The sequence below is a fragment of the Strongylocentrotus purpuratus genome, unplaced genomic scaffold (genome assembly GCF_000002235.5).
Source record: "Strongylocentrotus purpuratus isolate Spur 01 unplaced genomic scaffold, Spur_5.0 spur5_scaffold_4, whole genome shotgun sequence".
Classification (NCBI taxonomy): Eukaryota; Metazoa; Echinodermata; class Echinoidea; order Camarodonta; family Strongylocentrotidae; genus Strongylocentrotus; species Strongylocentrotus purpuratus.
In genome coordinates this window covers 27,884,844-27,912,183 of record NW_022145610.1, presented here as the reverse complement: position 1 = coordinate 27,912,183, position 27,340 = coordinate 27,884,844, and the positions used below count along the sequence as shown (strand labels likewise).

General features: G+C 37.3%; 1 protein-coding gene across 1 annotated transcript; it reads left to right on the top strand.

The window, feature by feature from the left end:
• LOC579538 (ER degradation-enhancing alpha-mannosidase-like protein 3) lies at positions 1–26,717 on the top strand. Its single transcript, XM_003727881.3, has 20 exons — positions 1–206; positions 3,010–3,055; positions 3,538–3,638; positions 6,934–7,086; positions 8,497–8,650; positions 9,514–9,636; positions 11,320–11,425; positions 12,188–12,285; positions 13,787–13,912; positions 15,181–15,264; positions 15,611–15,694; positions 16,578–16,702; positions 17,676–17,853; positions 18,988–19,166; positions 19,992–20,127; positions 21,075–21,156; positions 22,283–22,395; positions 23,406–23,525; positions 24,467–24,692; positions 25,626–26,717. The coding sequence occupies exons 1-20, from the start codon at positions 112–114 to the stop codon at positions 26,669–26,671; spliced, it is 3,375 nt and encodes a 1,124-aa protein (XP_003727929.2). The 5' UTR covers positions 1–111; the 3' UTR covers positions 26,672–26,717.
• Positions 26,718–27,340: the final 623 nt, after the last annotated feature.

The following is a 27,340-nucleotide window of genomic DNA, read 5'->3' as shown; positions in this document are numbered from 1 at the left end:
CTGGTCTGCATCTGCATCTGTATGATATTTCAAAATGGGAGATTAGCAATCAAACGATATTATTTCTTTTCCATCACTCTCTGGCCCTAAACCTCACAGCCGAGTGGCAGCATGAAGAGCTCTGTATCATTCAATCTTTGTTTTGCCTTCCTGTTGTTTGGAGAATTTGCGACTGGAACAGGAAATGTTGATAAAAAGGCTCGCAGGTAAGACAACACAATTCACAAAACAATTTTCTCATTGTCATTGGATCTTATTGATGAATGGAAATTCAATTTAAAATACAGCTACTTTAAAAGACTAGGATACTAGGGGGTGGGGAGGCTACTGCTCCATGTGCATTAATTCCAGGGAGCTCTGATGCCGAAGGCGTCGGCGATCCTGAGCTCGTACAGGAAAACAATTCAAACAGCGGGTTGGACGGGGGGTCACATTTTTTCGAAATGTGAAAAGGTAACAGCCTAATTACAATTTTGACTTCCAATGTTTCTCTGGGCATCATTCCAACCACTAAAAATTATAATTTGAAGAAGTCTTTGATGGGAAAGAGGGTGATTCTTAGCCTTAAGGGCTCCCTCGAAATGTTTTTTATGATATTGATCGAGGGAGCCTTAAACTAGGGTGTCTGATCGCGCACCCGATGTTGTGTGCTAAAATTCTTCCCATAGAGATTACACGCATCCCTATGCAGCCTACGTGCATTGCGCGACCATGCAAAAAAAGTCAATTTTTTTTTTTCAAATCGAGATTCAAACCTTTATCAGTTGTGATCCTGAAGGTGATAATCAATGAATGAGGTGTCATATGAAAGAGCAGGTGAATTCCAATATTTCCAAAGGGGCGTAGCCCCCGAAATTCTAAAAATATCTTGGTCAAAACAGCAATTTAAACATTGTGTCCTGGCTAACTCTGAGGTTTGTCACTTTTGAGATATGACGCCCCGATCGATAAGTAGTCCCAGTCCTAAGGAACAATTCTATGTGATTATATTTTCGCTAGCCCCCAGGGATCACAACTGATAACAGTTTAAAAATACCCTTCTCGCTATTTGGTGGATCAGCTAATTAGGAGGCGTGCGCTCCGCTCAGTCCAAACCATGGTTACATCGCGTAACATCTCCGCGCACGAACGAAACCCCAAATTCATAGTGACTGAAATTATGGTTGGCAATTCCCTCGATAAACCCGGAAGTGAATACACGTTATAGTCAATGGCAATATCGCGGAGACAACGTGCGTTGTCTCCGCGATATTGCCATTGACTATAACGTGCATTCACTTCCGGGTTTATTGTGCGACGAACGCCAACCATACTAGTCAATCGCACATGTCGCGGAGACAGCGTAGCTCAAGCTGCAAGTCGCGGATTGGCTTAGCAGCATGCGTACGATATGCATACGCTTGCATATCGCGCGATACAGCTGTTTGGCTAAATTTAGCAAAACAACATCACTCTGCGTGGACGTCTTTTTCGTCGATTTTGACCAAAATGATATGAATATACCAGCGTGTTGGAGGGGCTGTAACTTTTGATAGAAACATCGGTGAGACTTGAAATTTGAAATGTATTATTCTGATAACATTTTTTATTCAAATATCAAACAAAAATGGTGAAAAACGATCCCAAATTGAAAATTGAAAAATCGTTCAGACACCCTACTTAAACGGCACCCAGGCATAGGGTCCCATGGACAGGTAGGTAAACAACATCTCAAATGTGTCCAAAATCCCACTTTCCCGCACCCGCCCAATACTGGACAGTGGCTTTGATGAATTTTATGTTAGGTGTAATCGTAATGATATCCTGAATTTACAAATCAGAGGTAAAAATAAGCTCAGCTCCGTTTTCACGTGTACCGTGTGAATTCACGATCTCTACACAATGGTGATGACCTCTGACTGGCACTTCGTAAATGTTCTGCTTCCGTATGATGCGCTGAATAACACTCATACAGCGCATTATACGGAAGCAGCACAATCACGGAAGTGCCAGTCAGAGGTCATCACCATTGTGTAGAGATCGTGAATTCACACGGTACACGTGAAAACGGAGCTGAGCTGCATCGGTCTGGTAAGAAAATTGCTATTATTTCCTTATTTTTACCTCCGATTTGTGAATTCAGGATATCATTACGATTACACCTAACATAAAATTCATCGAAGCCACTGTCCAGTATTGGGCGGGTGGGGGAAAGTGGGATTTTGGACACATTTGAGATGTTGTTTACCTACCTCTCCATGAGACCCTATGGGTGCCGTTTAAGGCTCCCTCGATCAATATCATAAAAAACATTTCGAGGGAGCCCTTAAGGCTAGTGATTCTTCGTCCTTACCCAACGATTCATTGATGTTGTATCGTATTGTCAATGTTACATGGCCAGAAATACATCATGTTTATGCGATGATTACCAATTTGATGGTGACAGCTGAGTTTACGGTAGGCCCCTATTAGCAATTAATTTAGTGTCCTCAGGTGCATGTGGGGAGTAAACTTAATTTAGCCCCCCCCCCCTTCTGCATGCACCTTTTTACATTAATCCCTATGTTAGAGGTCAGCATTTTACCTTTTTCGGAAAAGGGAAAAAATGGGGGGGGGGATGATCTACCAAAATAATGGATGGGCCTTTGTCCCCAGAGAAGCACAAATTTGGCTGGTAAAAACTGCAATGTTGTTGTCTTTTGTTAATATTGTAGTAAGGATTCTGAAATGAGGTTCTGGTAATGTTGATACGTCTACGTCTACACATGTACATCTATGCTTGAATAATAATAAATCTTAATTAGAGTCTATCTAGGATTTTTTATCCTTAAATAAGAATTAGAATTTGAAAGGGCATGCATGAATCCATTCATCTTGCAAATTGAAATAAATTTAACCATACCAATTGGCATAGACTATGTACCTTGATATAAATCTATTCATGTACATTTTCCCCCTTTTTTCTATTTGGATATATCTTGTTTCTTGAATTTCCATTCGTAATCAATATTTTATGCGTGTTTCTCACAGGGAAGAGGTTCTGGAGATGTTTAGCCATGCCTATGACTCCTACATGGTAAGTTAATGATGTTCTCCTTGATAGGGTCAGTGCAGTATGGTATGTCAATGAAAAGTTAGTTGCATGTAGGCCTACTGAACATGTATGCATTATGCAATGACCCTTATCCCTGAATGAAGCAAGCTTTAAACTTTTGTATTTTCAAATTTATATGTGAGCTGGTTGGAAAAAATACATCTTTTAACTCTCAATTGACTTGTGTTACATTTCAGAATAACATTTATTTTATAGGTTAGCACCTTATTAAACATGTACTGCTTCCCTCATCATGCAAAAGCCATATTTGTTCAACTTGAATTATAAGTGTATTTAGAATACTATCATGTTTAGTACCTTGTTGGCTTTGAAACTAGAAGAGAGAAACCATGCCCAACTTTGTCATTCTACTACAGTAAAAAAAAAATAATAATAACAACACTAGAATAGAAAGTGCAGGATGTCAGCTAAACACATGTCCATGTTTTTCTTTTCTCCCATAGACATATGCCTACCCAGCGGATGAATTGATGCCACTCAGCTGTAAAGGCCGGGTCAGAGGTCGCGAGCCAAACCGTGGGGACGTGGACGATGCACTCGGAAAGTGAGCATTTTAGTTTCAGAAAACAGTCCAGAAGCAAAGACTCTAAAGGCCCAGAACCTGTTTCACACAGCCTTTTTTCAATGACAAATAACAAAAATCAGTGACAAATCTGCTGATAACCAATCAGAAGCAAGGATTTCACTAGCTTATAACAAAAACTGTCATTTGTCACTGATGACCAGTATTGTGAAATGGGGCCTTGGCCTCTTATACTGTTTTCACACTGGCAATATTTTGCTTAACCCCGTACTATAGGTGGGGTTAAAGGGTATCTTAACCCCACCTATAGTCCGGGGTTAAGCTTATTCCACTTTCTTTTCACACTGGCAAAATGTTGCTTAACCCTGTACTATAGGTGGGGTTAAAGGAGGGGTTTTAGCCCCACCTATACTCGGGGTTAAGCCTATTCCACTTTCTTTTCACACTGGCAAAAATTTGCTTAACCCCGTACTATAGGTGGGGTTAAAGGGGGGGGGGTGTTTAGCCCCACCTATATTACACACTGGAAAAATTTGCTTAACCCTGTACTATAGGTGGGGTTAAAGGGGGGTCTTAGCCCTACCTATAGTCTGGGGTTAAGCCTATTCCACTTTCTGTTCAGACTGGTATTTACCAAAGTGGGCTAACCCCACCTATAGTACGGGTTAACTAACCCTGCAAAATAGCAGGGCTAACCTCGCAATTGTGGTGCTAACTCCTGCTAACTCCGCAATTGCGGTGCCAACCAAATGAATGAGAACAGAAACGAAAAATAATCCGGGACTACGCAGTGAAGCGAATTAATGAATTCCATGGCCATGGCTAGTACAGGGGTAAGGAATTGCAGTGAGAAAAGAGTTTTAGTTCACTTGTTTATAGTGATCATCTACATGTATGTAGTTTCCCTCTAGAAAGCAATGTTATTTAGAACCTGTCTAGAAAGGCCATCCTTTCAGAGTGGTGTAACTTTTTTCTGTTTCCACGAAAAGCTGAAAAAACAGGTTTAGCTGTTGCAGGAAAAAAAGACAGTTGTTTCTATTTTTTAGTGTATTGGGGAATTAGGAAATAGTTTCATGTAGAACTACACATTCCCTTTTATTTTCTCGATGAACATCAATATGTTCCTCATTGATAATCTACATGTATATGAGCATTCAGAAACTGTCTGATAAATTATTTTTGAAAATTGAAACTGACAAAAGCATCCTAGGTATGATACTCCTTTACAGCAAATCAGATGCCGTTTAGTGGTTATCACCAATGTATTTACATGTATGTTTTAACTTGTATCTTCTCATTTTTGTATTTCTTACATGTAACATGCACATGTACATGTAAGTATGTGGAAAAAGAATTTTCTGTGTTTGGACAACAAATGCTGTATTATTTGTGTGTAAAGTACGGTAGTAGTATGTTCCAACCTACTACATGCATAATGCATAGGTATATAGCAGTGTCTAGATACATTGTGATACAAAAAACACTCCTCAAAATGTCCACTATCCCTAGAGAATTTGATTAATTGCTTAGATATATGTAATGTATAAAGGAGTAGAGGTGTTGTGGCCTAGTGGATAGGTTACCGTACTGCAGATCACAAGGTACAGGGTTTGAGTCCCTGCCGTGGCACTGATGTCCTTTGTGAAGACATGAATCTACATTTCCCACACTTGACCCTGGTGAAGTAAATGGGTACCTGGCAGGAATTCAATCTTTGAATTGCTGGAGTGCCATGATAGTGCATGCTTAACACTTTGGAGACGACGGGCTTCTACAGAAGCCGAGATATATTCCTAATATGTTGACAAAGTTTACCAGCTTATTATTGGCTATTATGTGCTAAAATTCTTTGAAGTATTATTTAGATACATTCATTCATCTCATCGATTAAAAAAAAAATATAGTTATGTAGAAAAAAATCGAGAAAAAGTGATATCATTTCAACTTTACTCTAAGTTAGCGTTCGGATCGAAAAAAAGGGCCCCGAAATACCCGTACAGCTGGAGATGGACGCGTACGCGTGTGTCCGTTCTATATTCTTGCCAGGATTCTTGCTTTATGCACCCTTCCGCATTTCAGATATTCATATTACGGGTCGTATTATCAGTTCGATTTCGACCCTGATTACTCATTTATATTTATCTACCCTGCCGGTGTGGCATTTTTTCATCATATACTAATCTAAGCCTTATCGACGTAATACATGACAATACACTTTTCATTTTATAAACTTGACCAATTCAGCGAATCATTCATGTATGGACCTCTTTTATTAGAGGCTTATACCCCACCCTAAGAGGAACAAAAGAATGTAAAGAAGTTACTACTCTGGACGATTACCGTTTTGAAAGAAGAGGATGTAGGCCTAGACGTAGGTCAATAGGTCAATCTTCATGACAATACAAACAACCACTCTAACTTATATACCTTTACGAGGGCATGTAACCATTTTAGAGCAGGATTGAGTGAAATATCTTGATCAACCTAAAGCTGGTCTTGGTTTGAGCGGGCATATGAAATGTTCAAATGTTATGTTCTGAAAAATGACCCCTTACTCTTCCTCTCTTTTCCCATGGAATATCACAATATGAGCATTTTCCTGGGCAAAGATGCTACCATTGTTGAAGAAAAAAGCAAGGCAGCATAAAAACAAGTTTTCTGGCAATGAAGAAAAAGGAGCACAAGATGAAAAAATAATTTTTACTTTCATGATTACTATTTTATTATTACAATATTGTAGTTACAAAATGTGTTGAAAACCTGTGTGAAACGAAGGTTTAGGCCTATTATTTATGGCTCGGTTGGTAATCTGCCGAGCTTTAGCAGACGACAATCATTGACAATGGGGAAATGAATGGAGGTATCGACCAATCTGCGCATGCGGCGGTGCTTACGCAATTTGTATTGTGAGTGTATTGAAAAGGAAAGACGTGAAGCTTCAGCAAAGTAAGACGGCAATTCCCCTAAAAAATAACAGACCTTATTGTTTGTATTGATAAACAAAACTTATATTTTTAGAAAGGTAAAAGTCTGATCTTTCATTATTACATTTACTAAAAATCACGAAAATGACTGTATGAGGCGCAATGAGCAATGAAAGTAGAAAGCACCGACAATTTTTCCTTTACTGGCGATGCGCCGAAAACGCTCCGTCACAGAGGAAACAATCGCCTTGCGCGGGCTCGCTCTCAAAGGGTTAAGCTGGGAAAGCACCAGGAGTGCCGAGTGTTACAGACATGAGCATTGCACAATAACCTACAACAGGTATTATTATCATCATCATTAAACTATATTTTGCCTTATTCTTTTTGTTTAGCTTCTCTCTAACACTGATCGACACCCTGGATTCTCTAGCCCTTCTTGGTTTACTTGATGAATTTGAAGATGCCGTCAAGAAGGTCATAGCCGACGTCACCTTCAACTCAGATGTTGTGGTATCTGTATTTGAGACTAATATCAGAGTTGTTGGGTAAGTAAAATGTCTGTACAATATATGGCCAGTCTTTTAAAAATTGTGCTACCTTTAGTCCAGGTTTAAGCCTGAAAGGACAGGGACAAACTCCCCTCCCCTTTCCTAGATAGAAAAAATACTTAAGTTTTATTCTTAAATTTATGAAAATAAAGTCATTTTAAGAAAAAGACAGCTCACTTTTATCTCATGACTAAAGTCTAAAGTTAATTTGTATTTCATATGTGTTCTAAAATTGCACTAATTTTTATTTTATGGACTTGTTTACATTCCATGTTTCATAAATCAATGAATTGAGATGAACCAAGTTAGCCGAGTCTGCTTTTTAGAAATAATGGGCTTTGTGGTTTCTTTTTACCATTTTAATATTTTTAACACTTTTGCTATCTGCGTGAAATGTGAGGTGGTGTAAACTTAATTGATCTTGTTTAAGTTATGCTGATTTAAATGCCTTCTTTTGGTCATTCCCTTGAATTAAAATTTTTTTGTCAAAAAATACTGTCATCTCCTAGTTTCAATAATATGTTTTTCATTTACAATCAATATCATGTTCTGTGAAAACATATCATTACAGGATATCCTTATTGATAATCAACACTTTTCAGTGTTGCTTTATAAGTGAAGAATTGTAATGATATACTATAAAGTGCTTTAGTTAATTAGTTACTTGTAAATTGGAGATGATACGTGGAAAAAAATTATAATTCAAATTTTTATTGTTTGTAATTTATAAAAATGTATATTTATATCCTGTGGAAAGTAAGTTGATTTACTTGGTTTGGGTAGGAATTTTAGGAAAGGCTAATGTGAGATGAAGAAGGGAGATGCTTTTTTTTAAATGCCTTTGAAGTTTGGGCTGTATACATATAATCTGAAAGGGAATTAATCTATCATGCCGCAGATTGAGGTCACTTTACATTGCCTAGTTGTACTTGTAAAGATGGAGCAGTTTGTTATAAAGAAGATAGTTGAAAGTTTCCAATAAAGGTAATCTTTTGTTGTGAGGTTTTGAATTTGCTGACAATGATTTGAAAAGGATCATCATGTTTGTTTTTTCCCCAGAACTGAAATTTGATACTTTAAAAAAAAATGGCAAGGCCCCTCCGTATAGCGAATGAATTGGGCAGGTAGCTTTGAGTTATTCTCGCAGAATCCCAACAATTTTTTGGGGAACATTATGGACTGTAAAGAAAAGGTAAATGCCAAGAAGTACTAAACACATTTCTTAAGGAATTCAAAGAAATTGATCAGTTTAGTAAGAATTTAAAAATTAGACTTAGCCAGTTAACATAGGACGTGTAATTTGGTTTGTATCTAGATACTGATTACCAATAATAAATTTGAAGCTTTGTAGGATTTTTAATACGACAAGTGATTTTCCAAATCGTGATAAATCTTTCCTTCCATCAGGGGTCTTCTTGGAGGGCACGTGGCAGCCTTAGATCTTCAGGAACACCATGGTGTGATGGAGTGGTACAAGGATGAGCTACTTCAGATGGCCAAGGAAGTAGGCTACCGTCTCCTGCCGGCCTTCAATACATCCACAGGTGTCCCATATCCAAAGGTAAAGGTTCCGGAATGTATTCAGATATATCTTTCTCAGTTGTAGAGCAGCCCCAAAAGCCTTTAATGAAAAGAAAGCAGTCACAATTACTGTTTACAGCTCTAATAACGATGTCCTTTGTACTCCATTTCATTGTGATTGGATTAGGGGAGCATTATGTTAAGACTGAAAATAACCATTGGGTGGGATTATTATCTTTTATGTGCACTTGAAGGTGCAGATTTGGAGTTTAATTGCACCTGCTTGTATGGATCCAATGCACTTGTCCCAAAGCTCCATGTTTACACTTGCATGTTAATATTTACACTTGTAAATTGGATGTGCCTATTAAAAAACGATATGATTTGTGTGTTTAAAGCCAGAAGGGCATTAACTCTGTGTTTAACGCCCTTCTGGCTCCAAACTGATGAATGAAGGTTGAAGAATAAAGTGAACTGTTTTGATGGTTCAGAGTAATTAATTTAAATCCCTGGATATTTAACACCATCACAAAGACTTGCACTAAACCCACTCTATGGCAATATCAATAGATTTGAGCATTTAAATTTGGAATCCTTACAACCATTAAGTTTGTAAAGTGAAAATTCATTCTATAGGAAATGCAATTACATGCTTACACACTGCAGTGTTTGAGCATAGCACAGTCATTTAGGATATTTTACAAACAGGAATAGGAATTATGAAAATGAAGGAACAGAGTGAAATACTTGTTTGTTTGTTTTTGTTTTAATTCATAGCTTTGTTAGAATGAATTTTACAAAAACATTTAAAATCCATATCTCTTGTGTACATTTTAAAATTGTTTACTCTAACATGATGATACCTCTTGCATTGAATACTTCCATCATTGTTTGCTACATCAGGTGAACCTGAAACATGGCCTTGGTAAGGGGCGTCCTGAGAGAGACACCTGTACGGCCTGTGCTGGTACCATGCTCCTCGAGTTCTCTGCTCTGAGCCGCCTCTCCGGTGACCCCATCTTTGAGGTGAGACCCAAAACATAAATCATGTCAAGAGGGAGGGATATATTTGATAGTAATTGAAATTAATTAACTGTGGCAGTATGTGATGATCACAGTGGTTCTTGCTTGTTCAATTATGACACAGCAAAACTGAGTTGGACTCTTTTATGACATCACTTTTATCCATATCTGAACAAGCCTTTATTCATGTTTTTTTATGTTATATTTCAATTAATGTTCAATACTGTGATTAGTTTTTTTTAAACAACATAAGGTTTCAGATTTAAAATATTGCACTACTATTACATTTCCTGAAAATCTAATTCTAAAGTTCACATGTAGATCACTTGGTGGTTCTGTTTGTACAAGCCACTGAGCTAATATTTGTAAGTTTTCAATCCAAGACCTGCATGAAAAAAAAAATCTACAATGTACATATACATGTACCTACAAAAAGGCATTGATCAGAAAGATTTTATTTATCAACACATTCTACATGTAGTGCTGCAGACAAAATATGAGAGTGTATAAACCAGCAGATCATGCAACTCTCCCATTTCAGCTCTAACATGTTCTCTTCTCAACTTGACAAACACAATTCTTAATTCTGGAGCCCCGTAATAGCAGCCATTAAAGGCCTGGGTAATAATTGCAGAGCGCCAGGAGTGTCAAGTCTGACAGATATGAACAAGAACCCATAACTATTATTATTATTATTATTATTATTATTATTATTAATCATTGGTGAAAAAAGAAGGAAAAGAAAGAAACTAGGAGTGAAATATTTAATAAACAGCTTACAAAGGATCTGTGTTTTAGTCTGCACATGGGTAAAATGCTAAGAACTTACAGAACCGTACAATAAATGTCATCCGTATGTTTGCATCTTATCTATTGAATTTCAACCAGCTGCTGTTTGTGTTTGGGTTCTCAGAGACTGCAAATGTTTACATAAACCCAGTCTGTCATACTTTGAGTATGATTTATTTAAAGATATGCCATCTGGTGTACTTAACTGAGTGTGCATAATTAATACTGTACTACCACCTCATGAGCTTATTTTGCTTTTGTATTTGCTATTTCTTTTTCCTCTCTCTCTCTCATCTCCAATATGTTTCTACCTTTTATTGATAACCTCTGTATTTTGCGGATTTATTTGTTTATCCCCTCTGTCTCTCAATTTATCTTTCTATCTGCTCATCTCTCTCTATGTCTCTCTGTCTCTGTCTCTCTCTTCCTTTGATATTTTCTTTCTTCATACCAATCTCTATATCTCTGTCTCTCTCTCTCTCTCTCTCTGTGTCTCTCTAACTCTCTCTCTCTTTTCCCTCTCTGCCCCTCTCTCTCTCATCATTTCCTCTCTCTTTTTTCTATCTCACTATATCTCACTCTTTCTCTTGTTTTGTCTTTCCCTCTCATTCTCATTCTGTGTTGACATATCTGTCCTTTCTCTCTTTTGCTCTCTCTCTCTCTCTCTCTCTCTCTCTCTCTCTCTCTTCTCTCTCTCTCTCTCTCTCTCTCTCTCTCTCTCTCTCTCTCACTATCTCTGTTCTTGCTCTCTCTGTCTCTGTCCTCCCCCTCCCTCTATCTTCCTCTTTATCTCCCTCTCTGTCCCCTGTCTCACCCCCCCTTCTGTCATTCCCACTGACTCCTGGCGGTGTTATTCTTACACTCCCTATCTCTTTTTGTATCTCTCTCTCTGAGCAGGAGAAAGCGAGGAGTGTAATGCAGACCCTGTGGTCTAAGAGGCAGCGTACAAGTAACTTAGTTGGGACCGTCATTAACATTCACACTGGAGATTGGGTCAGGAGAGGTAAGTCATATGAGATTGATTTAACCCATTGACTGCAGAGTTCTCTGATTACCATACAGTTTATACATGCACAATCTGGTTCACCTAGGCCATGTGTTAATGATTATTATAATGTTGATATTACTAATCCATGAATATAAAAAGTGTGATTATCATTATAAAATTTATTTAAGACAGTGGAAATAACAGAAAAGTACATGAACAATATAATACAAATATGCAATCCCAGATGATACTGAATATAGGAATAAATAGAATGTATTCTATTTCGCAAGCCTACTGTAGAATGTATTTAGTTTTGGATTCATTCATCAGGGTTTTGAGATTTTGCAACATTCCTTTTTATATTTTTGATAAATGAATATTCTGATAATACACAATACAAGGCTGTGAAAATTATGTTTTTTTTCTTCTTAATCTGTCAAAAACGAAAACTGCCTATTTTTTTTAAACCCTAGAAATTTGTAAGTGTGCCAAACAGTGTGCAACTTGTAATTTTCTCAAATTCAATATACATTTATTTGGATAAACTGTTCACCTAGTGCACTATTGCACAAGGCCTTTTATCCTTTGGTATGATATTACAGCATTTGATGGAGATGATGGTAGGAATAAAATATTCATATTTCATTTTATACTACCTGTATATTTTGAGATGCTACTTTACTTTGAACCAAAATAATGTTATCACTATATATTATTTGGACCATTTCACATGTACTCTATATTCTATATTTTTTCCTCCTTTAAAAAAAAAAACAGAAAGTGGAGTTGGTGCTGGCATTGACTCCTACTATGAATACTTGTTAAAAGGTTACATTCTGCTCGGAGATGACTCGTATCTTGACAAATTTAATACAGTGAGTTCTATTCTTCTACATGTACATTCTCCCATTCATGCTTAGAATACAGGTTGGCCTCTTGACATACACTTGTGTACACATGGTTCTTCAAAAATCACAGAAAATTGGTATTTCTCAGACCATTCCTTCTTATTTTCTTGCCTGACTGTGTTTCATCTAAATGTACTTTTGTAACTCGATCCACGAGATGTGAATATTAAGGGTGTGTTTTAGTACACACAATTTGTTTTATGAATAATAAAGGAAAATGGGGGGGGGGGGGGGGGGCGGCGCGCTTGGGAAGCATTGTTGAGACTCCTGGAAACACAAAAAACAAGGTTCCTTTATATAATTATCCTTGAAAGTGAGCCTGCTATAAAAAAGAATGTTTTATGATCTCCAATTAAATTAATGTTGCTACAGATAGGAAGGTATATTGTGTAGAAAAGGCTTGGTTCTTTTAAATAAAAAAAAAAGGTTCCTTTATCCTTGAAAGTGAGTATTCTTGAAAATGCTATAAAAAAGAATGTTTTATGATCTCCAATTAAATTAATGTTGCTACAGATAGGAAGGTATATTGTATAGAAAAGGCTTGGTTCTTGTGGCAAAAGAGAGTTTTTGTTACACCTTCTATATACATGTATATTATACATAATCTTTATCATACATAATGAAGACCCAATAGTCTTATTCTAAAGGTGGGGTAATAATATGATTACATGGCCCTCATTTAGAACAGTATGAATACTCATGAGGCTACCCTGTGTAAACAAGATATTTTATCATCATTTCCTACTTATATAATCCCAAGTTAGTTATAACTATTTACTGTCTAAGGTCAACCAATGGAAACAAATAGTTTAATATCAGTGTCAACATTTTTCACACATACAGTAAACATGTTTAACCCCTTGCCTATGGGAAACCAGGAGGTCCCTGTATAAAGCCTATGGGAATGGGAGAATTCAGTAACCAATAGCTTAATATACTACTCCAAACAATGTGGCAGTCCAGGGCCCCATTTCACAAAACTTGTCATCAGTGGCAAAGGACAGTTTTTGTTTATATAAACTTGTGAAATCCTTGCTTCTGATTGGTTATCATCAGATTCGTCACTGATTGTTGACATTTGTCATTGAAAAAAGGCTTTGTGAAACTGATCCCAGGGTGTCAGTCCATGGCAAATACAAAGTTACACTACATCAAGAGTTCAGTGACACAAAGATGTAACTCCATATTTTGCCAAAATGAGTATTTGATATCAAAATGTTCATACAAAATGTGAGCTTTCCAGGGAAACACAAAGACTTAACTCCACCCAACACTCCATTAAAGTCAATGGCTAGTGAAACATACACTTAACTCCTTAAGGCCCAAGTGGACCTCTATCTTTAAACCACTTTTTCTCAAAATGGAGTTACATCTTTGTGTCACTGACCCCTCGACATGATAAAACTTTTTCTCCTCAATTATCTCGTGTGAAACTCTCTGACATATTATTCTCTGCCTTGATTGACAGCATTATGAAGCTATACAGCGCTATATAAGCGACGGTCCACTCCTCATGGATGTCCAGATGCACCGCCCCCATGCAAGGTCAAGAAACTTTATGGACTCTCTCCTTGCATTCTGGCCAGGTCTACAGGTCAGTTTTGATTATAAATACTTATTCTGTTTTATTTTCTAATGTAAAGCGCTTTGAGCATGTTAATGTAAAGGCGCTATATATGGTTGTATGTATTTTTATTAATGTATCTCTTACTCTTGAGTTTTGAGTTTGAGTTTATTGGTTTCACATTTCACATATATTTCACAAATATAATACAGATAACAAAATATACATAAAAGACATATTGTTTCATAATTAAAAAAAAATGATTATAGTAATTTAACAAAGTTACATGTCATCACAATTGTTTGACAACTTATATCATTTAAAGGAAAACCCAGACAAAAGTACAAACTGTAAAATGTGCAGGAACCTATAGAAAAGCAGAGCTTGTAAAGAATAGGTTCCTGGGAGACTTGAACAAATGACAGGGACAGAAAATGTTTACTGTAGAGAGAAGTACACAATCAAAATTACGACGGCAGTAATTTGATGAATAATTGTTTGGAGTTCACTAAAGTAGAATACAGAAAAAAAGGGAGAACAAAAAGAAAAAGAAATACACTAAACGAAGAGAAGTAACAAGCCAATAATATGCACCTATTTCCACCACCTGTTTTCACCACCTGAATGTTTACAAAAACCGAACACTAGAAGTCATAAATTATTAATTCCTGTTAAAATTCTCTTATGTCACACAGGCAAAAGAACGCCTAAAATTGAAAATGAATTGTAAAATGAATTTTAAAATGGATTGTTAAATGTTACACGTTATAAGAGAAAAGGACATTATATTTATAAACTAATGCATCGTAATAATGAATAGTCCCTGCTTAAATAGGCAGTCATGAGAATAGGCCTACTCTCTTTTTTCTACTTTCCTGCATAACACTTTTGTTGTACATTTTTACAAGTTTTCTGCTGTTTTCTTTCTGTCTTCTTTCATAGACTTTTATATCTATCAAGTATAAAATTATTTAGTCATGTTTTGTTAACAATTGAATGCTTTAAAGTTAACAGTGTAGTGTCATATATTTTTATGATCAGCGATATATGTTGAATGAGAGTAAAAAGTTTTCATAGTTCTTCTCTGACCCGATTGCTTTTCACTTTCCCTTCAGGGAAATTGTTTTAGCCTCATTTGCAAACACTGATGTTGGGAAGGCTGCTGCTGTTTTATATCTGATCCAATTTACTTTGAAGAATACCTATTCATAATTATTGTGTCAATAGATTTGACAGGGGAGTTTGTAATTGTTTTTTTTTTTTAATTTCAAGATGTAACATTTTTTTGTTTTGTTCAGGTTCTATTTGGTGATATTGAGCCAGCTATAGAGACACATGAAATGCTGTACCAGGTCACACAGAGACATAACTTTCTTCCAGAGGTAAGAAAAAACTGACAGTGTTTGTTGTTAATCCTAATTGGTTTATACCTATAATCAAAGTAACGTTGTTATCTTATAACTGCCCGTTTGATTTCATCACAAGTATTAGTAAAAGGCTATATAATGAAAAACTAAAATGATATCGTCTACTCATTTAATGAGCTGAGATAAGTGACAACAATATTAATGATACAGTTGGATAATCCTTCTCAGTTGTGTTCTACCGAGATTTCCAAAATGATTTAATGAACTGAAATGTCTCATATACTGTGTTCTATGTTCTGTTTAATGATTGCTCATGAGATTACCATCGATCAAATTTATCTGAACTTTTGTTTTCTTGTAGGCATTCACTCCACAGTATGATGTTTATTGGGGACAGCATCCCTTGAGGCCAGAGTTTATTGAGAGCACATACATGCTATACAAGGTAAGGTGCTTGGCGTTAACCATCTTGATGTATGCTATATGTATCTGTAAGGTATTGGGAGGGGGGGGGGGGGGGAGGAAGAAAGAAAGAAAGAAAGAAAGAAAGAAAGAAAGAAAGAAAGAAAGAAAGAAAGAAAACGAAAGAAACGGAGGGGTGGGGAGGGGATGTGGAAAGGAAGAAAGAATAAAGGAGAGAAAGAAAATAAAAGAGACAGAGAGGGGTGGAGGTGGCAATGTGGAAGGAAGAAGGAAAGAAAGAAAATAAAAGAGACAGAGAGGGGTGGGGGAGGCGATGTGGAAGGAAAAAAGAAAGAAGGAGAGAAAGAAAATAAAAGAGACAGAGAGAGGGGTGGGGAGGGGGGGGGGGGGCAATGTGGAACCCCCCTTCCATAACATCGTCTTACATTGTAGCTTTGTCTTCTCACATGTCAACCACCAAGTAAGACCATTGTTCCATGTTAATTTACTTCAGGGTATGCTCGTAAAAATGTATGATGTACCTTGATGGGTGTGCAGCGTCCCTGGGCCACAAACTTTTTCAGAAGATTATACAACCTATGCCTTTGCAAAAGTTGTTCTGGATTCAATCTCCCTTCATGCGACAAATTCCCATGTTTAACCCTGGACCTGACACTATACCTGTGATCAAATGAAGCGTGGAGTAAATGTTGGCAGCAAAAATGTCAGTTAGCCTTTCAAAAATATCAAGTGTCGGACAAGCAAAATCAATGCTTGAGCCAAAAAAATGTTATTTGAATCCGCTACATATATGTTGCATCCAACACAATAGATCCTGTTGCTCCCTGTGGCATCAATTGCTGAAATTCTGAGGGACTTGTTTTCCATTGTAATGTCCAAGGAATGTTCTAAATGTTTCCCACCAGGCCACCAGTGACCCATACTACTTAGAGGTTGGAGAGAACATCATTGAAGCCCTCCAGAATCATGCCCGTGTCCACTGTGGCTTTGCAGGCATCAAAGATGTACGGACAGGCAGCCATGAAGATAGGTAAGATAGAGGGGTTGTGGTCCAGTGGATAAGTCTTCGGACTGTGAACCACAAGGTACTGGGTTTGAATCCCTGCCAAAACACTTATGTCCTTTGTACATTCTACCATTGCCACACTCTGCCCTGGTGAGGTAAATGGGTGCCTGGTAGGATTATTCCTTGAAATGCACTATTCCTTGAAATGCACTGTGCGCTGATACGGCTGCCGGAGCTAAAGCTAGAGTAATAATTTTCAACGCTCTTTGGAAGCGCATAGAGACGTTATATCATAATGTGTTATGTGCTATACAAGAACGGATTATTATTATTATCATAAGACATAAAAAATATTGTTCACTTCAAAGCAGAAGATGAATTTCAATTTTAAGTCCAGGAATGAGTAAATAGTTGAGATACAATATGACAGAGTGATGTAAATCATGCTTTGTTTCGAGACATCACATACTGAATTTATCTAACACCTGTAGAGATAAGAAACTTGATGAAATAAGTCACTACTACTTTAACATCTATCCAAGCATTTGACATTACTGTGCTCGATCTCAAATTATTTGCTCCATATTTACAACAGTTTTTTTGTTTAATATCTTGGTAATGTTTTGTACACAATGTTTTGAAAATCAAACTCTTGGTTTTTAACAAAAGTGCTTCTTTTGCCAATGGCACGAAAAGTCAACATTTCAACTGAATCCGGTCCCTGTTTCCTAAACTTATTTTCAATAACAGATGCTAAATTTCATGACAAATTTGCTCTCAGCCAATCAAATGCCACGATTTCAGTAGCTTATAACAATTATTGTAACTTAATTTAATTACAAGTTTTGAGAGACAGGGCCCTGACCACAAGATATACACAACAAAGTGTATGTCAAAATAACATATCTACATTTATTTTAATACCTGCTACAAATGAAATTTAGAAACAATAAATGCAAATACATGTTCATTTGGCTTCTTCCCCATATATTTTCAGGATGGATTCCTTTGTGTTGGCTGAGACATTCAAATACCTCTACCTGCTGTTTGCAGAGCCTAAAGATCTAGCCATCAACGTGGACAACTATCTCTTCACCACCGAGGCCCATCTTCTTCCCCTCTCACTCTCCAAGTTCAAGGCGGAGCAGACCAATACCAGCGTGCAATTCAATGGGGTGAGATTCAGGTGGTCAGAGACCTGTTTCACAAAGCCTTTTTTCAATGACAAATGACAAAAATCAGTGACAAATCTACTGATAACCAATCAGAAACAAGGATTTTAGTAGCTTATAACAAAGACTGTCATTTGTCGCTGATGCCAAGTTTTGTGGAGCGAAGCCCAGTTCGAGGGGGGGGGGGGGGATCCAACATATAGAAATTTTGGGTTGGGGCTTCAGTGGGGATTTCGTTTTTTATGTAGGGTTCAGGTTAGGTGTGGGGTGAGATTTGGGGGATCCCCACATTTGCTCCACTGACATAAGCCATGAGAGTTATATCATCAGAAATGTAGGGTTAGGGCTTTGGATGTGATATTGGGTTTTTATGTTGGGTTATGGCTAGGTGTGGTGTTTGGTGCAGGGTACAAGTGAGGAATTTAGTCAAATGTTAGATAATGCTAGTAGACCAATTTTTGCCCGATTATGTTTCATCATTCTTCCATGTAATCAGGAATTGATCACAAATTGATGGGGAGAGGGGGCAGCAAAGGGGGCTATGGCTCTCTTGCAGATGCTGCAATATCATTTTAGAACTGAAGGGAGTGAATAAATAATATGCACACATTCCTTCCCTTATGGTCTTGGAAGTGAAAATGAATTACACCATTCACTCTGTGATTTACTTTGCTTGTTTTGTCCTTCCTCTTGTCATATTATTATTAAATCATGGTTATGCCACTGGTTGTGATTAATATCGTGTTCATTTGGACATTGTACTACAGTCAAACCTGCCTTAGTGACCACCTGTCTACAAAGACCACATTTTTTTTGTCTCCCATGAAAATGTTTCTCATTGAAACATGTACTAAAGGAACCTGTCTACAAAGACCACTCTTTATGTTTCCCTTGGGTGGTCGCTATAGACAGGTTTTTACTGTATATGCATTGCTGGAATAAACAGGCTTTTGATTATAGCAAATTCAAGCATGACAAAATAGTAACAAAGAGATGGTGATGCTCATACCTGTATTGCAGAACCTTTTAAAAAAGATATTTATTTTATTTTTTATAAAATGTTATGTTGATATAGATATACCATAGAGAACATAGCAATGTTAATTTACTGGTATATTTTTATCATTCTCCCGGCAGACATCCGAGACCGATGATGGCCTAACAACGTCCGTGGTGCTGGACCGGTCCTGCGCCAATCACAAATACCTCTTCCCAGGTGGAAGCACCTACGCTCAAGCTCTCAGGGATCCACTCAAAAAGTCCAAAAATGTCCAGAGCTCCCAGTGCCCCAGCAGTCAGCAGCCAGCTACTCCTGTGTAAGTCCCTGAATCGTATTGACTGGAATGGAATGGTTGCACCTTTTGAAGCTATACTTGAGTGAACTTACAATTGATTCAAATAATAAATGGTATATTCATGGTACAGGGCCTAATTAGCGAATCCCTTTTGATTCATTAACCAGAATTTACAAAGGAGGTTTAAATCTTCATTTACATAACCCATGTTTTAACGTTCGCGTCATTCATCGCGAACACAGTCAGAGGTCCAATATTAGATGCACGCAAGGCAAGGTTCGCTTATTTTGCACTAATTTAAAACATGAGTTATGTAAATGAGGGTTTAAACCATGGGTAAAATTTAAACCTTCTTTGTGAATTGGGATGTAAAATTTCATGGCATAACAAATTGAGCTTCATTATGATTTCTATTTTTTTCAATGAAGTATGTTGCAGGAATTTTCTATTTATAACTAGACTTTATCATACCTGCCAACCCTTACAAATAATTCCTGAATATTCCGTTTTTGTTGATTTCTAGAACCTGAAAATCCAGAATATTCTGTTTTTTCAAAACATTGATCTTTTTTTTTTGTGCCAAATTAAGCCAAATTAAGCTTGTTTTATCATGTGCCGCGATTTGATAGTTCACGTATTGTGTGCTTTGAATGGCTGCATGATCGAGCAGCAAATTTCTTCTCGCTTTTAGGTACAGATTTACCGGGTATTGCCAGTTACGCTGCCGCTGCAAGTGCGATTTCTTATTTTCGAAGGCATATCGTGCTAAACATTCCTAATTGTTATTTTCAAATGTTGGCAGGTATGCTTTATGAGTGTGGAACCTATTTCTTTGTTTGAACTTAGTTCGGATGCACCGCGTCTAAAAGCTGCCGAGTTTGTGCCAGGGAACCCAGATCACATGCAGCAGCTCAATAAGATGGGTATTAGACTACTCACTATGAAAGATGGGCGTGTTCAGCTCATGCACACTGCTACCAATGTAAGTCTTCTTTTTTCTTCATGTTTTTCTTCATGTCTTTGCCCAAAGATAGAGTCATCTGTATGACATTGGAGGGGGGGGGGGGGGGAATGCTCAGCTTAGCTCATGCACATTGCTTCAAAAATGTGTCCCATTATCATAAATTCAGAAGGAAATAAATGTAAAATATATATGTACTATCCTAAAGTATTTGTAACGAGAATGATGAAAGATAGGGGCTGGTCACATCTATTGTCAATACACTAGTCTGTTTTGCTTCTGTATACTGTACACTTTATTTTACTTTTGGCTAGAGAATACTGGATCAAACTTGATTTCTGAAGTTGATGTTATTATGAGACTAATCAACAGTATAATCCTTTTAAATGCCTGCTGTTATACTTTTGAAGGTCCCTAGTCTTGGCAGTTATAAATTCTACACTAAATGATATATCCATTTCTCCCTTGCTTTATTTTCTGTTGTCTTATATATTTTTAAAATTATTGTTATACATTTATGTCTTATCTGTCAGTCGTCGTTGTCTCTTTTGACCTTTTCAGTGTTCACTACATTATATACCGTTACATTTATGTGTCGTAACAAGTTTTAAAATTACAGATTTATAATTGTATTATTATTCTGCCACGTTTTTGGTAATCTACATACACTATTTGTCCAAGTCAATATATTTACATGTTACAAAAGTTATGTTTGTCATTATTTTGAGGGATCCACATTTTACAAGCTCAGCTTTTCAGTGGATCCCTCCATTTCCACAGGTTTATCTTTAAAAAACTTTAAAAAAAAAACATTATACTGGATATTTATGTATACTTTCTATTTCATAACTTTAAACCATGTAAAGTGTATTATATTATTGAATTTTGAATTGTATGTCCGATTTCTTGTCAAAATTACTGTTCTGTTGGAAATGAAAATAAAACTGAACTGAACTATTTAATTACAGGCTGTGACAACACAGGCAGCGGAGGAGGGTGCTCTCTTTATGCAGGAGATGATAGAGCTCTCAAAGAGTCAACAAGCAGAAGGTACAGTATGGACAAAAGTACTGGTCAAAGAGGTTGTAATAAAATATAATTTTTCATACCTGAGCCCGAAGTTAGTCCCCGACATCTCTCCATTTAAAAATAAAGTTGAGTTCTGGTCATGTGATTGCAAATTGTGAAAGAAACGGTGTGGAATCGATCAGAAAAATTTGATCATGTACCATACAAGTATTGGTGTGCACTGCAAGGTTCTGGAGTCATCAAAATGATACAAATTTGGTCCATTCTTGGTAAAGTACATGTAACAAGCAATGTACACAGAAAGATGTATATGGGACTACACAAACATTTGGCATAAAAATCGGGCCTCATTTTTAAGCTGTTACTTGTCATATTTAGAATATGGAGGCTTTTGTAGATAATAATAATAATAATAGGTCGTCCTTATATAGCGCATTTAGGACCGCAGGCCCTCTCAATGCGCTTTACAGATATATATTATTACCCCGGTCATTGGATTCATGCTTACACGCACACAAGGTATGCACATTCTCCACTCCCTGGGGAGCAGTCCAGCTAGTCGCCATTTTACAAGCGCCATTGCTAATCAAACCAAATTAGCTTTCGCATCCTACCAGGTACCCATTTAACACCTTCAGAGCCATGCTGTTCAGGGAACATTTTTCTCTGATGTTTCTCCACACTTGCATGATAATTACAATGATAATGCTCACAATTTATTGTTTACCTCTCCCCAGAACTCAACCTTCTCTTTAAGACCTCCCATGTTTTATATGGTACAGCACATATGGGACTCTAAACATGCCAGATTCTCTTTTTCGGGCTCATTGAGTGAAGCTTATTTGTTTTGCTAGGTGGTACATGCACATCTGTCTGTTTAACAAATAATCAGTTTTACCCTTGACATGTTCTTTTTTTTTAGATTGCCAGAAAATATAGAGGGGAAATGAACATGTCTGTACTAGCAACAAACTGTCCAAAGATTGTAGGATTTTATTTTAACAGTGATGAAGTGAAGATACGGTGATGAATGCAAAAAGGCTTATAGAGACTCAGATAGAATAAAAGAGATACGATTGCCTGCTGATGATATACATTACAAAGATGTTTTTTTAATTCCAGTTTGTATTTTGTTGTATCTTCTTAGTTGCTGAGAACCATCCAAGGGTCGTCCAGATCATGGCTCCATCCATACTGAAGAACATGGTGCTAGCCGCTGGACCAGCTCAGTTTGGCATGGATCTCAATGAAAACTTTGCTGTAAGATTACTACTCTTTCTTTATTTTCTAGAGTCCATTTGTGTGCATTGCTATATCACATCATGTGAGGGCTTCTCATCTGTTGAGAGCTAGTAATAATAATAATAATACATGAGATTTATATAGCGCCATTATCCGTTTTAATTAAATGCTCAAGGCGCTTCAAAATATTAGGGAACACATTACTTCATGACAAAGAATTGTGTACATTTACATAAGAAAGAAAATGCAAAAATGCAAAAATGAATGAATGTCTGTCTTCAAAACGCGAAATTGAACAAATGGGATTTAAGGTTGCTCTTAAAAGACGTTGAAGAGTCAAGAGTTCTTCAGCTCATGTGGAAGTGAATTCCATAGGGCTGGTCCGGCATGAGCAAAAGCTCGTTCCCCCAAAGATTTCTTTGAAAGCGGTATGTGTAGAAGACCAGAGTTGGAGGATCGGAGGGTACGTGTGGGTTGGTAGAGGTGAACTAAAGACTGGTTGTATTCAGGAGCTGTTCTGTTCATGATTTGATGAACTAAAAGAAGGATTTTGAAAATTAGTAGAGCATCTATTTCAAGTGATATGAGTTATTGCCCTTCTAGTTATTAAAAAAAAAAAGGCATTTAAAATGTATTTATGGATGAGACAAGATACTAGGGCGAGCTTCGTGTTAAATCTAATGGGCTTTGAGGCATATGGATGAATTAATTTTGAGCATAGAGGCATTGTCTTTGACATTGCTCTAACCTGATCTTCATGTCTACAAATATTGAAATATGGTTTAATTACATGAAATAGAGATTGATTTACGAACAAATTACTTTACTCTCTTTTCTTCGAGACTATATTTTTTTTAAATAGAAACTAGACATTACTTCATACTTTTGAAATACATTTTTGATCATAAATCAGCTGTGATGGAGCTGGATGTGAAAAGTATTCAATTTTTATGCAGCTGATTTTCACTAAATTAGCTTTGAATCGCATCTTGAATTATACTACATGTGCATTTGTTATTTTGTTTCAGGCTGTGGGAGAATTGGTTGTAGCAGATCCGTTCACAGCGTGTAGCGGTATCACCAATGGACATCTCATGCAGGGCAAGATTATCATCATGTCCAGAGGGGAATGCATGTTTGTTGATAAGGTCAGTGTTTGAACTTTTGTTTTAAAAAAACATGCTGAATAAAAAATCTGGAGACTCGTACAATTCAGTTTACAAATTATATATTCATACAAGAATATAATTGATCAGTCATCCAGGTACTGCGCTAAAGATATTAAATACACTGATTTATTGCACCACTTGGAAGCCTTATATAGATAATAATACATGATATTGGCCAAAATTAGATTGTCAGAAATAATGATAGTTCTCAGGGTTCAAAGTATTCATATAGATTGTTTGCAAAGTAATTAGAATATACCTACTTCAAAGTATTTTTGTAAATATTAGGATATCATCTTCACATTCACTTTAAAGTATTACCCTCCTGAAATGTCTTCTATTACTACCTAAGCAACTGCTAAATGTATTTTCCAACTTTCACCACATCTACAACTATATTCAGTTCTAGTTTTATCAATATTGTGCCATTCAAATATCCAGGCAAGCAACCTGCATGAATTCAGAACTTACAGTGGCATTGTTACAGACTATAGTAGAACTTCATCCATAATACTCCAGGGGGGTGTTTCACAAAGATCCTAGGTCAAAGTTAGCTCTAAGTTGGACTTAAAAATTATGGAGAGCCATCTGTAGTCTTAAAATAAAATATATTCAAAAACAAAAATTTAAATATTTAAGAATTTTCATAAATCCCACATCAAGAACATGATATCTCCTTGATCACAGAAAATATGAATGATTGAAATCAACATTTCATGCCTTTTAAAATATCTTTTACAAAATATTTTTCATAGATTCTAATGGCTTTCCATAATTGTTGAGTCCAACTTAGAGATAAGTTCAAATTAGGATCTTTGTGAAACTCCCCCCTGTTCTATCAAAGTACAAAGATTTTTGATCCACCGATATTCTAACCAATAAAATGAATACTCGTCCACCTCAACATCTTTATCCACCAGGCAAGGCACCTGCAAAAGTTCGGCGCCCACGGCGGCATCGTCATCGACAACGTCCCCGACACCAGCAGCGACACGGCGGCCATGTTTGCCATGTCTGGAGATGGGACGGACGATGTCAACATCCCCATGGTGTTCCTGTTCTCCAAGGAAGGCAAGCTACTCCTCAATGCTATCCAGGAACATGGAGTGGTCGAGGTGCTTCTCCTGGACAAGGCTAAGACCCTCAGTGAGTACAGGGGTTTGGGTCTTGAATTGATCATTTATTTATGAACTGTTTTTTTACATGAGAGTTAAAGCCCCACTGCACTACTTATAGCTACTTGCGCCCTCTATATAGCAAGCAATGCCTAAGCGATACAGGTTGGTCCCCCATGATCTTCTTTTTCTATGTAAATTGAGAGCTGATTTGATGAGATAACCACCTGTCAGTGATCTTTCAGGGAGGTCTAATCCCTCCTGGCCAAACTAGTGCAGACAGGCTTTAAAGCACTGTTTAGAGTATCGTAAGACACATACTCCCACAGCAATTACTCTGCTCCCACAGCAATTACTCTGCTCTAACACTTATCAATTCCCAACCTCAACCCTAACCCTAAACATAACCTAAAAACGCGATAGCATCCTTAAACCTGTATTATTAATGAAGCGAAACCTAGAACAAATGTTGCCAGAACAAATTTTTGATTATTGAGCAGATGAACTTTTTGGAATTATATTCTGTAGGTGGGGGGAGGGGAGGGGGGGGGGATGGGCAACTAATTGAAATGATTTAACGTCAGTCTGTACTTCTGACATGGGAATAACAGACTTTATAACATTATTTTGTTAGTAAAAACTTTTTAGCATTTTTGTGTTGTGTTGGGCATCATGATTCACTGTTGAAAAGGTTCTTGTTTTTATTTTCAAAAAGAATGAATGAAACAGTTAATTCCCATCTTCCCTTCTCTTGATCAATTTTTCTTTCCTTTTTCTTTCATCGGGACTTTTAAACCATCTTTTTGTGAATCTCTTCCTCATGATATAACTATTCCCATTCTTTTTACACACTGCAGATGAATTGAATGAGATCAGTTTTTCTTTCCTTGGGAATTTTAAACCATCTTTTATGTGAAACTCTTCCTCATAATATAATCATTCCCATTCTTCTTACACACTGCAGATGAACTGAATGAGATCTGGACCCACTTTCATAACAAGGAACCAGACAGCTCTCCATTCCAGATCCGAGCCAAGGTGGAGGAGGGCGTCGCCCAGGCGTCGTCTGTCGGGGAGGAAGAGCAGGCTCAGTTCATCGACCTTGATGATGACACCTACGATGAGGACGGTGACGAGGAGTACGAGTGTCCAGCCCGGAATGTTGTTGACCAGTCAGTGGATACCAGCCAGCAGTTTTCCAATTACCTACAGGAGATCACCCATTTCGCCCTTACCAAGAGCGATATCGACAAGGTTTTGTCCCAGCTGCAGAACGTTGAAGGTCTCGGGGAGGACTTCGCGGAGGTCGTGAAAGCCAAGTTGGAGGAGATCATGAAAGAGTACAAGAATGTCAATGGGGAATTCCGAGAGCGTGTAGAGCAGAGTGGGAATGGAGCCATCTTCGAATCCAGTGCGTCCCCAAGCGTACTGCAGATGGCCTTTGACACCATCTGGAAGCAGTACCTAGAGACGGAGGAAGGACAGGTCCTCCAGGGCCAGAGAGCAGACAGTGCCTTCAAGCACAAGATGGACTCCTACAACAACTTCCAAGTCAATGCTGAACTGCTGGATGCGCTGGGAGACGTACCCAAAGAGACAATCAACAGAGTAGTGCAGGATTACATCAAACTTGAAAACATCAGGTTACAGTATGATGCTGTAAATCCTATTCATAATGTGGAGGATGACCAACATATAGCCCAATCAGTGACGTTAGATTCAAACCAAGAATCAAGTAGGACTAAGCTTTCAAGTGGTGGCAATATAGAAGAAGAGGTTGATATGGACAACTCAAATGCTGCTGCCTCTTCCCATTTAGGTTCCACTTCAGACAGTCCACAAAGTGGCAGCCATATATCACAGCAACAGGAGACTGTTGTAGATCCACAGTCTCAGCAGAGAGAGTTGCAGCAACGGATGCAGCAACTCCAGCAACAAATGGAAGAAAATCAGGAGAACGTTGACAGGACTCCAGATGACTCTGAACAACCATCCAAAGTTGAGCTTTAAAACCAACATAAAGAATTCATCATTTTATCTTCTATCATATGGAAGTACAGTGTATTTAGTGAACATTGCCAATAAATTAATTTGAAGAGTTTCACTCATGATGTATTTGCCAAGTATTCTCTGTTTATTGTGTGGGCGGATATACAAAACAACCCTGATGTGTGTTACCACGTCATATGTGGACGAGCTTCAAAGGAGAATATATTAAAAGCCTGGAATAAGTGAGCAATGGGCTTCCAGGCTTAGTCAAGTTCTGTTCATACATGATGCTGTAAACCGCTACCAAGAAACCTGGGGGGGGGGGTGTTCCACAAAGATCCTAAGTTCAGCTTATCTCTAAGTTGGACTTAACGATTATGGAAAGCCATTAGCATCTTTGAAAATATTTTGTAAAATTTATTTTTAAAGGCATAAAATGTTGATTCAATTCATTCATATTTTCTATTATCAAGGAGATTTCATGTTGTTGATGTGGAATTTATGAAAAGTCTATAATACTTTAATTTCTGCTTTTTGATATATTTCATTTTAAGTCTACAAATGGCTCTCCATATTTTTTAAGTCCAACGTAGAGTTAAGTTCTATTTAGGATCTTTGTGAAACACCCCCCTGCACTGAAATACAAATATTACTTGTCACTCATGGCAAGAAGCAATTGTGTAGAGCACA

What these genes read in the sequence shown, in the direction of transcription:
- LOC579538 (XM_003727881.3), top strand. Translation starts at nt 112, where the DNA reads ATGAAGAGCTCTGTATCATTCAATCTTTGTTTTGCCTTCCTGTTGTTT. An exon ending in GTTGATAAAAAGGCTCGCAG is followed by an intron (nt 207 to 3,009) that starts GTAAGACAACAC and finishes TGTTTCTCACAG; the next exon opens with GGAAGAGGTTCTGGAGATGT. An exon ending in CATTCTGGCCAGGTCTACAG is followed by an intron (nt 13,913 to 15,180) that starts GTCAGTTTTGAT and finishes TGTTTTGTTCAG; the next exon opens with GTTCTATTTGGTGATATTGA.